The sequence below is a fragment of the Chaetodon trifascialis genome, chromosome 23 (assembly GCF_039877785.1).
Source record: "Chaetodon trifascialis isolate fChaTrf1 chromosome 23, fChaTrf1.hap1, whole genome shotgun sequence".
Lineage (NCBI taxonomy): Eukaryota > Metazoa > Chordata > Actinopteri > Chaetodontiformes > Chaetodontidae > Chaetodon > Chaetodon trifascialis.
The window spans coordinates 8552079-8564070 of record NC_092078.1 but is presented as its reverse complement, the minus strand read 5'-3'; the positions used below and the strand labels follow the sequence as shown (position 1 = coordinate 8564070).

The following is an 11992-nucleotide window of genomic DNA, read 5'->3' as shown; positions in this document are numbered from 1 at the left end:
CGTCGCGGCAAAGACTCGGACTGTTGGGGAGAACAGGGGCGGGAATAAAAGCACTCCCCTCCGTCCTCTGCCCCTTCATCCACAGTATATGAACATGAGCCTCCTGCAAACAGGTTTACATAGTCACCAAAAGCAAACAAGAGAAAAGCCGAAAAAAAAAAACAACTTAATTTTCCTCTATTCATATTCACACAGAATAGTAGTTCACTTTCTTTCTTAAATAAACTGAATAGTCCAAATAATCCTGTGTACACGTCAGCTATCAGAAATGGGACGAACATTAGCAAGAAGTGGGAGGGATCTGAAAACAATTTCAACCTAAAGCTCGATTAAAATGTATTAACATGTGCTACTCATGCAAACAATGACAAAAGCAGCAACGCCAAACTAGTACGCCTCGTCCACGTGTGCCCCATTTCCTCCAAGAATCAAAATTAAAGACAGAATCATCATTCTATGACTTTTTTTTTTCTCATATAAATCTTTAAATTCTCAGCGTCACAGGAAGAATATTATCTGGAAAAGCGTTTTGTTTTTCCTTCTGGTGCACAAGTCTCCAAAATGGTAGAGGACAAGAGGATGCTGGTGGGTGTTTTCATGACATCTTTCAGGTTTCGTCTTTGGGGTGTGAAGGAGGAAGAGGGGAGGGCCGTGGGTACATACATCTATGTAGTCAACGATGTTCAGGGTGAAATTTCTTAACCCTGCAAGCCAGTTTCTCTCTCTTATCGCGTATTTCTGCTGATCATCCCGCTTTCTCCTTGAGACAAACTGACTGTTTTAATACAACAAACACCTAAAGCTCCATCTCGGATCCACAAAATGCCTCAGAACTGGCAGCAACTGTAGTTTTACAAAAGCAGCGAAAGGTCTAACAAGATACACCTCGGTGAAATATGCAGTAAACAAAGTCTAAACCTTATCTCCTTGCTTTCCTTTAGAGCTTATGCTTTAGTGATGAATACAATCCACTTCTCAAAAGGCTTTTGGCAATAAGTACGCTTTCCACAACTATACACCCAACATTTAGAGAATGAGAGAGAGACTGGATGCAGTACACTATAAAGTTAAAAAGGGACATTTTCTCCCCGTTATGTGTTCACCACATCTTCCTCTCTGTTTAATTCCCTCTTGGGATTTGCAGTTTTGCTCCAACACCCCGTGTGAAAATTAAAAAACTATCTCAAAAGGCAGCCTTTTTTTTTTCCTTCAGGCAAAGCAGTTCAAGTCTCTTCACTTAATAGTTTTAGCAATTTCATGTGGTAAAGGGGGCTTTCAGATGGTCAGGACTGGAGCATCACAGAGGTCCCCAAAGGAGAGATTTCCCCAAAGAAAAACTATCACAGTTGGGACCCCTGTGGCTAGAAGCACCGCCACCTCCAGCTGGTTAAAGGTGCTGTCCTTCGGGTGTCCACCATGAGGTGACGGGGTTTCTTCAGCTGCCTCCCCTTCTCATCCGCGGCTCATCAGTTGTTCTCTTCATCGCTGTCGTCAGGGCTGATGGCCGGGCTGTAGGTGGGTGAGGTGGGGCTGTATCCAGGGGAGGTGGGGCTGTACGTGGAGCCTTTAGGGCTAGTTGGCGAGTAGGTAGGAGACGTGGGTGAGTACTTGGGGGAGGTTGGGGAGTAAGTAGGAGAGGTGGGGGAGTATTTCGGGCTGGTTGGGGTGTAAGTGGGGGAGGTGGGGGAGTAGGTAGGAGAGGTGGGGCTGTATTTGGGAGTCGTCGGGGAGTATGTGGGAGAAGTTGGCGAGTACTTCGGCGATGTTGGGGAGTACTTCGGCGAGGTGGGGGAGTATTTGGGAGAGGTGGGAGTGTATTCCGGGGAGCTGGGGCTGTAGGAGGGTGAAGTCGGGGTGTATTTGGGGGAGGTGGGGGAGTAAGAGGGGGAGCTGGGGCTGTATGAGGGGGAGCTCGGGGTGTAGGTGGGCGACTGCGGGGTGTAACGTGGACTGGAGGGCGAGTAGGACGGAGAGGTGGGGGAGTATGAAGGGGAGGTGGGGGAGTAGTTTGGGCTGGTCGGGGTGTAGTTGGGGGAGGTTGGAGAGTAAGAGGGCGATGTAGGGGAGTAGGAGGGAGAGGTGGGGGAGTAACTGGGCGAGGTGGGAGTGTAGTTCGGCGATGTGGGGCTATAGCTCGGGCTGGTCGGCGAGTAAGAAGGAGAGGTGGGGGAGTAGGATGGAGAGGTGGGGGAGTAAGATGGAGACGTGGGAGAATAAGAGGGAGAGGTGGGTGAGTAAGAAGGTGAGGTGGGAGAGTAGCTGGGCGACGTCGGGCTGTAGCTCGGTGACGTCGGGCTGTAGCTTGGTGAGGTGGGGGAGTAGGAGGGCGATGTGGGGGAGTAGGATGGGGAGGTGGGGGAGTAAGAGGGAGATGTTGGGGAATAAGATGGAGATGTGGGAGAATAGGAGGGGGAAGTTGGGGAGTAACTGGGTGAGGTGGGCGAGTAGGAGGGAGATGTCGGGCTGTAGTTGGGGCTGGTGGGGGAGTAAGAGGGAGAGGTGGGAGAATAGGAGGGTGATGTTGGGGAGTAGCCGGGGCTCTGTGGGGTGTAGCCTCCAGGCGAGCGAGGCTCGTAGGCCGGGGAGGTGGGGGAGTAGTTGGGTGACATGGCTCCACCTAAAGAGGAAAACAAAACATTTGAAGGATGGGAAAACGAGTGCCTCAACGATCCTGAGCCAAGCTGACCCGAACTGTGTCCAACATTTCTACCAGAATTCAGCACTACCACTTATTATTATTTTACCAGTTACTGATCATTTGGTCCATAAAACATCAGTCAAAATTTTTACATTTTAAAATATTAAACAAACTGTATCTTAAAAGACAGATTTCTGCAGTGTCTAACCTGGAGATGGGATGTACGGACTGGCAGGTCCTGGCGAGCCTGGAGACCCGGGGGTGGGAGACCAGGCCGGCGAGTAGCCTGGAGAGAAGCCACTTGCATCTGATGCTGCGCTGGGAGAGAAACCTGCTGCTCCAGGGGTCATGCCGCTCCCTAGAGGGGAAAAAAATGAGGCAAAATTTAGAGAGAATGAAACCAAAAAAGAAAGGAAGAAGAGCCAAAGCAGCCTGGGCAGACACTCACCAACACTGGGGGACCAGGCGCCGTAGGCTGGTGTCGCTCCTGTGTTCCACGGGGTCATGGCAGGTGACATACCACTCATGGGACTCGGAACGGTGCCGAAGAACATGCCAGTGGCTGCAAACGGGACAGACACAGACCATAAATATCATAGCTCACGCTGTATCTACTGCACAATCAGTTCTGCTTTACATCCAACCGACGTTTCCCCACTTACGTCCAGCCACGCTGATGCCGGGTATGTTTGTGGGGATCTCCATGCCGTATTTGCACTTCTCAGCATCCAGCAGCAGGTCAAAGCACCCTGTGCCGGCCGGGGCGAGCTGACCGAGCATGATGTTCTCCGACACACCCTTCATGGGGTCGCTCTCACCGTGGGACGAGGCCTCCATCAACACGTCCACCTGGACGAGGAAATGCAAGACAGAGTGAGGTGAGGAAAAAAGCAAGTGGCTATGAAGGATAAAGTGGTTTCTTCCGACGACTTCAACTCTAATTCTTCAGTTTCCTGTCCGTCCTCTTACCGTCTCCTCAAAGGAACACTTCATGAGCGGTCCTGTGTCTTGACGGTTGATGCCGTGACGTGTGATGGCCATCAGGTGACCACGGCATGTCATGGTGTCGCACAGCAAAGCCAAGTGACGGTAGTTGACGTAGGAACCGTCGAAGGAGATGACGTGGTACAACTCCCTCTCCAGAGCCTTTCGCACGGCCTCGATTCCCAACACCTACGCGAGGGAGACGGAGCAGAAGAGGGTGAGCAATAATATCAAAACGCAATAATTAACATCTTTAAAAATCTGCGGTGATTAGAAACCCATTCTCATTCTTTCATACCGTGAAGATCTCCACGATGTCGTTGGAGGTGGTTCTGACGGGGTCGACGTCCTTCTCGCTGAGCACCCTCATGAGGCTCACGCCGTCCGTCTCGAGGATCCACTCCTGCAGGGCCTTGAACTCGCCGTCCTCTGTGATGATGATCTTCTTCTTATTGTCAGTTTGGGGCAAGTGCATGTACACCTGGAGGAGAAGAGCGCGACGTTTGACTCGGAGCCACAGGCAGCTACGCGCTTTTGCAACTGACGGCAAGTTTGTACAAGAGCAGCACTGATCCCGTGTGTGTGTGTGTGTGTGTGTGTGTGTGTGTGTGTGTGTGTGTGTGTTCACTCCGTTACCTTGCTGATCTGCTCAATGCCTTGAAGGGTCATGTCTGTCAGCATGTTGGACTCGATGCACCTCAAGAACACATCATCATCCATCTTGTCCACCACCTCCTCATCCTAGAAAAAGCAGTTATCTCTGATCAATACAGAAAGTGCCTGCAGTGAGAAACCGCGACTGAATATGACATCACCACTCACCTCTTGGAACTTGTTCTCGTCGCTATTCATGATTCTGATTCGCAGGACGAGCTTCTCGGCGTTGTCGTCATTGAAAATACAGTTCAGGTCGTCTCCAAAACCTGGCGGAGAACAAAAGCGTCATTAGGGGAAAACCACCTCGACTCTGCTAAAGCGCTGTTCTGTTAACGCAAACACAACCCACCTGCGTTGATCTTCTCTGCAATCTGCTCCATAGTCAGCTTGCGATCAGTCATGTGCTTGCGGTCGAGCTCGATGCGCAGCAGCCACGGTGAAATGCGCGTCACGTCGAAGTCGGGCATCTCATAGTAGACGTTCACCCACTCCTGGTCCTCGGCCACCACCGTGTTCTGGGGGTTTGGGTCGTAGTAGATGGCGGTGTTGGCTGTCACCTATATGAAAAGAAAAGCTTGTTTTCAGTTGTTGATATGGAAGGAATGGATGTGGATTCAAATCATTATTACATTAGGAGAAACTGACCAATGGCTGTCTCTCACCTTTCTCAGCGTGGTGTGCTCCAGCCGACAGAGGATGTCCTTGGCCCTCTCAGCGTCACGTGCTGCCTGACCCAGCAGGAAGACGGTCAGCGAGGGCGTTTTGGGCCTCTTGGAGATGTTGATCAACTCCTTCAGACGAGGCACACCGAGTGTTACGTTCTTGGCTGACACACCGGCGTAGTGGAAAGTGTTGAGGGTCATCTGAGTGGCCGGCTCTCCCAGCGACTGAGCAGCCAGAGCGCCAACCATCTCACCTGGGTGGGCCTGAGAAGAGAGGGAAACTTGGCATTAATGTAAAAAATATCTCATGTTCCAAGTTCAGTGTTTTAACAGTCTAGCAGCAAACAGCTCTTAAACAACTCTTAAATTAATACTAAACTTACAATGGACTGGTTGAATTTGGTCTCAATCTCTCCCAGCAGCCAGTCGAAAGCCTCGGTGGAGAGGCGGAACTCCTCCGTCATGCGTTTGGAGCAGAGCGTGGAACGCAGGTGGATGTTGAAGAGCAGCGTGGCGTTCTGCTGCGCCTGTTTGCTCAGCGGGTCGTCGCCATTCACAATCACCAGCTTCTTACTCAGGTCCTGAACGCCTGGGGATCCAAGCACAGGAAGGATTAACAGTGACTGGTGATATTTTGCTCTTTCGTTAACGAGGTTTGTTGTGTTTGAGCTTACCGTCGACAACCCTCAGAGGGTTGAGGTCTGTTGGGGTTCGAGTGTTGATGCGGAAGATCTTCTGAGCGTTCCAGATCATTCTGGCCAGGTTGCACGGCAGCACCACCTGCAGGCGAGGAGAAACATTGCAGCATGTGATATTTTGGATTTTACGTGGCAGACCGAGAGAATGTTAAAGAGCAGAGGAGGACCTGCAAATGCGCTCACGCTCACCTTACTGTCCCCGGTGGGGAAGATGGCTCGGAGGACCTCCCTGTCTTCCTTCATCTTGTCAAACTCTCTCTCCAAGGCACTCTGCACGTGAGCATTGGTCAGCACGTCTTTGACGACGTCTTCCTGCAGCATTCGCCTCAGCGCTCGCTCATTGGTGTAATCAAACTTGAACCTACACAGATTAGACCACAGTTAGGCCACTGATTGTAGACTATTAATCAATATTAAAGTGCTAATGTGTGTGACTTACTTCTTCTCAAAGGCCTTGTGTGAGGGTCTGAGCGTCGCCACGTTTTGGAACTCCACGTTCTCTCCCGCCAGGCCGTCCTCACCATAACGCAGCTGAACCACCTGGTTGATGGAGTTACGCACCGTGCCATCGTACTTCACCATCACAGACTCCATGGACTTGATCAGACGACGCTGGATGTAACCTGTTGGGGTAGGACAGATTCACCATATTAGAAACCAAAAGACTTTCTTTTTGTTGGACAGTCCACTCAAATGGATTTTGGGTCTTCTTTATTGACCATTCTCTCGCCCTTACCAGTCTCAGCAGTCTTGACAGCTGTGTCGATCAGACCCTCTCTGCCTCCCATGGCGTGGAAGAAGAACTCGGTTGGTGTCAGGCCAGCCAGGTAGGAGTTCTCCACAAAGCCTCTGCTCTCAGGACCGTAGTCATCCTTAATGAAGTGAGGCAGTGTGCGGTGTTTGAACCCAAAGGGGATTCGCTTACCCTCCACGTTCTGTTGCCCCACCACAGCAATAACCTGAATAAGGAGGGAAGATTAGTGGTAAAAAGATCTCAAAGATAATGTGAATATTACTCTACTGTAACATAATAGTTAGGTGGATTATTTACCTGTGAGATGTTAATCTTTGATCCCTTGGAACCAGCCACCACCATGGACTTGAAGTTGTTGTACTCAGACAGAGACTTCTGGGCAGAGGATCCAGTTTTGTCTCGAGCATCGTTCAGGATACGATTCACCTGGTTCTCAAAGGTCTGCCTCAGAGTGTTACCAGGAGTCGGCTCCAGCTCATTGTTGTGGGCTTTCTCAATGACCTGGGGCAGAGGAAAAGTTTAACATTTCTATTTGCAATTTCTGCTGAAGACGGGTTGAAGTATGTTGAAATAAGCAAATTTGAGTTATTCTGTGAGTTTAGTGACTCCACAAATACTTTGTGCTTACTTCTATCACATCCTGTTTGGCTTTCTTGATGGTATTCTGGATGTCAAGGTAGGTCTTGGCATCAGCAATGGAGTCACCAATACCAATGGAATGACCTGAAGAAAATTAACAAATCCAAAATATTACAAACACAAAACTTGATTGTACAAACACACAAAAAAATTCATTCAGTACCACTAAAATACAGCAATAAAGCTACGTGCACTTCACTGTTTTCTTACCCTCGATGAGCAGCCAGTTGTTGACCACAGTCTGAATGTTGGAGTAGAAGAGTCTGGTGATGTCATGACCCATCTCCAGGTAGGAGATGTGGACGAGAGAGTCGGCGGAGGTTCCCAGAGATTTCTTACAGAGGATGCCCATGATCAACTCACCGTTCTCCACTATGACCTATGTGAGTAAGTGGAAAGCGTGGTCACTTGCACTGTCGTTATTTTCCATTCTTTAATCTACGCGTCATTAATCAGGCTTTTGTACCTTGGTGTCCCCAGGTGAGATGTGTTTGTAAGGGCCGCTGTCTTCATCGTCGGGGTGGGTGCTGTGTGTGCGGATCACATTAATGTGTCCAGGAATGATTAGGCTGAAGATCTGCTTGCCCGTCCACAGAGGACGGGGCTTGAGGATGGCTGGCTGAGGCACTTTCCCGTCCCAAGTGGAGAGGAACATGAGGAGGTTCATCACTTCGCCCTGTGGTGGAGGAGCGCACTGTTAGGACTCTTTCAGACAAGAAAAAGCAGCTGGTGGTGAGCCTGTAACAATCCCCTTACTCTCTCTAAGAAGACGTCTCTCTTGGTGAACTTGCGGACAGCCGTGAGGGTGTCCTGCACAATACCCATGACGGGCCTGTTGGACTGAGGCGTGACGATCATACGCGGCACCATGGCCAGCTCCTGGATCTCTGCCCTCGTCTCGAGGGACTGAGGCAGGTGGAGGTTCATCTCATCCCCATCAAAGTCAGCGTTGTATGGGGTGGTTACACTGGAAGGAGACAAGAGGATGGGGTGTTAGGACTGCTGCCAGGAATCTGAATTAAGACCAAATTCATACCATCTAATGATAAAGTAACATAAGTGATTTGAAATGCATTCACAATTTCCTAAAATAAGTTTAATGGATAAACTGTTTCTATGGAAAGTTACCGCAAGCTTCTAAAGGAAACACATTCATAAAAGCCAGTAAGGTCTTGTCCTCATTTGGTACCTGAGGTTGAGTCGAAATGTGGACCACGGCAGAATCCGGACCCTGTGCCCCATCATGGACATTTTATGCAGTGTAGGCTGCCGGTTGAAGATGACGATGTCACCATCACACATGTGTCTTTCCACCTAAACAGAGAAAAGGGTCAGATTTAGTCAGGATAAACATGCATTTGAAATCATCACATAAGAAAAGATAATCTTAACAGTAGACAATGATTCTAATCTTGCCTTGTAGCCAATCTGCAGATGAAGGTCACTTGGTTTGGGGTGAAATCGCAGGTCAATTCTGTCTCCATTGTCACGGATGATGTATTTGGCTCCTGGGTACTGGCTGTTGCCTCTTCGTACCAGCTCTTGTAATCTAGGGTGGTCATCAGAATGAATCAGATGATGCTGCACACCTTTAACAAATGGCTCTGAAATACAGGTTTTTACACATTAGGTAAAATTTGATCAGCTTACCTGTCGATGTTAAAAGGTGTGACAATTTCTGGGAAGGTCATGTTGGCTGCGATGGACCGTGGCACGCCCACTTGGTCGATCTGCAGGTTGGGGTCTGGGGTGATGACAGTACGGGCGGAGAAGTCCACACGCTTTCCCATGAGGTTGCCTCGGACTCGGCCCTCCTTCCCCTTTAGACGCTGTTTTATGGATTTGAGAGGACGGCCAGACTTTTGCATTGCCTGTGAAAGGAAACGTGGAAATTTAAGCACCATAAAAACACTGTGTAAAAACAGAAAACTGTGAAAGTAATAGAGACTGGGCTCATTAATGTACTTCAAACTACGCTCCACTAAATGACCTGCTGGGTAGAAATCTTGCTGTATATTTAAGGTACAGTGGAAGTGCATACACACCCTTGGCAGGCCTGGCAATTCGTTGTCCACCATGGTGGCCACGTGAAACTGAAGCAGTTTGACATCCTCAGCTATGACGTGAGCTGCCGCACCGCTCTGCTCGTTTCTTCTCAGCTGGTTATTGATTTTGACGATGTCGGCTAGCTTGTGGGTCAAGTCATCCTATAAAACAGAAAACAATTAATGATTTGTTGTTATTTTCAGGTGTAGATTTGACACAGCATACAAACATGCAGAAACAAAATATGCAGGCTAACACAACAAAACGCTCAGTCTGGGATCCTATTACTTCACCTGGTTGCGAGCAGAGCCCTGCATGACTACAGCAGGCCTGACAGCCAGCGGAGGCACAGGCAACACAGTTATAATCATCCATTCTGGTCGGGCGAACTTGGGGTCCATGCCCAAGATGATGTCCTCTTCGTCCGAGATGCGTTTAAAGATCTCATGCACACGTTCTGGACTCAGCAGGATTTTCTTCTCCTGTGAATCCTCGTTAACGTGCTTCCACTCGGCATACAGCTCCAAGCCAGAGCGTCTGATACGTGGCTGGTAGCGTCCACAGCCACCGTGGCCCTGCAGAGGTCAAACAGTGGGGATGGAGAGGAAGAGTGTGAGAAAGACATATGTTGAGCAGCGCTGTGAATGTTGAGAGCTGAAAAAGGCCAAAAAGTCTCCAACCAAATACCTTCTCCTTGGTAATGTCCTCCTCAGTCTCCTGCTGTTCCATTCCGAATTTGTTGTCCATCTCCTCCCCTCCTTCACAGATGTTTTTTCCTTTGCACAGCTCGTACACATGTGTCAAACGCTTCCTGGGCTGCCCTTTAGATTTTACCAGGATGTCTTTGATTTTTGGGTTGTTCTGGAGGTAACAGCAATCGCAAGAAGTTAATCCTCAAAATTGCAAAAGCTGAAACCATAGTTTCGTGACTAAAAATAGTGGATTTCTATCATTATTTACTGTGATATGGAGAGTATACTCACTGAATCCACTAATAGCTTTGAGCAAAAGAAGCAGACACATCGAAGGACCTTCATTATTTTTGTGATAAAGCCAACGTGGAAAACTGGCTTTGCCAGTTCTATGTGGCCAAAGTGGCCAGGACATTCTGTCATGTTGCCTGAGAAAACAAAAGCCATGTACAAAACATTAAGTCATGACTTATAGGAGCAGCAGTCAATTGAATGATTACATCACTAATATACAAAATAACTGTACCTGCACAGGTCTGACATCTTCCAGTTCGCTCTATGACCCCTTGTCTTGGGTCCATAAGGCCACCAAGTTTAGGACGTCCTCCTTCTGTTGTTTCAGGGTATTTGATTCCCCCTTCTGTAACTGACATCCGTTTCTAGGAAGAGACACATCATGCATAAGTCCATCACGTCCCGTCAATAAATCTGCATGTGTCCGTTCAGTACACATTTTTCACAAGCATTCATTCACATCAGTGACTGAATCAAATTTATGTAAATCATCATCCACTGTTCAATGCTAAAACATTCATTCAAACATCAATTAACAAAAATTGTCCAATTGCTGCATTCAGTTAAAATAAAGTATAAACAATGGTTCTTACTATGATTTAAAACGTTACGCTTCATAGCATAAACATTATCTAATTTCCATCAATCCCCATGACTAAAAAACACACAGCTGAGTTAAAGAAAACATGCATCTTACTTTGTTGAATTACCCTTTTATTTATTTATTATGAGACCAGACCAATGCGTACAATGCGACCAGTGATAAAACCAAACACGCTGTGTCCATAACGAAAGGCTATAAAATAACCAAAATTTCTACTTACTGGTGGGCCTACAAGGTACATTACATGAATAGAAAGGGGGTTTAATTGATGTGATAAAATGAATCCTTTTTGAAAATGTTGTGCTTTAAGTTTTTCAAACTTCCTGCTACATGCTAGTTAGCACAAGCTCCACCAGCCTGACACAGCTAGCTAGGCTAGGCTAACAGCAAGCATTTTCCGTTGTAAACAGAACCATGTCTTTGCCACATATGTTAAACAACAAGATACGTTAAGATACTCTAAGAGTGATGTGTGATCTGTCTGAGAATTAATAAAATACCCCACTCCGCCGAAAAGAAAACCTACAAGCTCATCTGGGCTGATGATGCCGAACTGAACTCTCTTGATCGTGCGCAATGGGCATGCGCTGTCGCCGGAGGGCGGTCCGTGCATCCTGTCTATTCAAAAGAGACGCGTCCTTCCTCGGCACGCCGCTTTGTGAACAGGAACAGCCGTTAAATAGTCACCACGACTCTGGTCAGGCCGCCAACGGTGACCGGAAAGTCTCCGAAGGCGATATCCCAGGGACCTCTGCTGTCGGTTGCCTTTATTGCCGAATTATTTGTGTTTTGGTCCTAAGTAAGATGGCTACCGACTGTTCCCTTCCCTTTTCCTGATCTACACTCTGGAGCGCACTAAGCGCTTCTGAATGTGAAGCGCTACAACGCTTGCCTTTATAGACCGAGTGCATACTACGGGGGCGCACAGTCAGAAAGACAGGGGCTGACTCTTCGGAAGGTGGGACATGGATCTCTGTAGTAAAACGCTCATTGGCCATTCAAGACAGCAACATGAATAATTAAGTTTATTACACGTACAGCCAATTGCAGGAGACGTTTATTTTTCTAACGAATCAAACCTAAAGGCGGGCATTAATTTATTCTAAGCCCATCCCGATTGGCTTTATTATAACAGAGTAGGCAGTGCGTCATATGTTTTGCATGCGAAATATGAATATGCAATTAAAATCCTTTCGATTCGTTACGTTTCTTGTTAATATTGAGAAGCAGAAGAGAGATGTCCAATGGCTTCGAGTAAATGAACCTTCTTATAATAATTTAAACAAAACCCGCCCTGCTTCCGATATTTGCCGAATGTGGCCGA

General features: G+C 47.9%; 1 protein-coding gene across 1 annotated transcript; it reads right to left on the bottom strand.

Moving 5' to 3' along the window:
• Positions 1-702: 702 nt before the first annotated feature.
• Positions 703-11535, bottom strand: polr2a (RNA polymerase II subunit A). The gene is made up of 29 exons (XM_070992811.1): positions 11195-11535; positions 10297-10429; positions 10062-10198; positions 9766-9939; positions 9372-9653; positions 9078-9239; positions 8683-8903; positions 8449-8581; positions 8222-8346; positions 7789-7999; positions 7499-7708; positions 7243-7411; positions 7022-7116; positions 6691-6894; positions 6376-6598; positions 6079-6262; positions 5829-6000; positions 5616-5721; positions 5325-5530; positions 4942-5205; positions 4629-4836; positions 4445-4545; positions 4259-4363; positions 3921-4103; positions 3608-3811; positions 3301-3487; positions 3087-3200; positions 2847-2996; positions 703-2617 (listed from the first exon to the last, which is right to left on the bottom strand). Exons 1-29 carry the CDS (start codon positions 11279-11281, stop codon positions 1467-1469), a joined length of 5901 nt encoding a protein of 1966 aa, XP_070848912.1. The 5' UTR covers positions 11282-11535; the 3' UTR covers positions 703-1466.
• Between the last annotated feature and the right edge of the window lie 457 nt (positions 11536-11992).

What these genes read in the sequence shown, in the direction of transcription:
- polr2a (XM_070992811.1), bottom strand. Translation starts at nt 11,281, where the DNA reads ATGCACGGACCGCCCTCCGGCGACAGCGCATGCCCATTGCGCACGATC. An exon ending in CACAAGGCCTTTGAGAAGAA is followed by an intron (nt 6,001 to 6,078) that starts GTAAGTCACACA and finishes TAATCTGTGTAG; the next exon opens with GTTCAAGTTTGATTACACCA. An exon ending in TCCGTACATCCCATCTCCAG is followed by an intron (nt 2,618 to 2,846) that starts GTTAGACACTGC and finishes TTTCCTCTTTAG; the next exon opens with GTGGAGCCATGTCACCCAAC.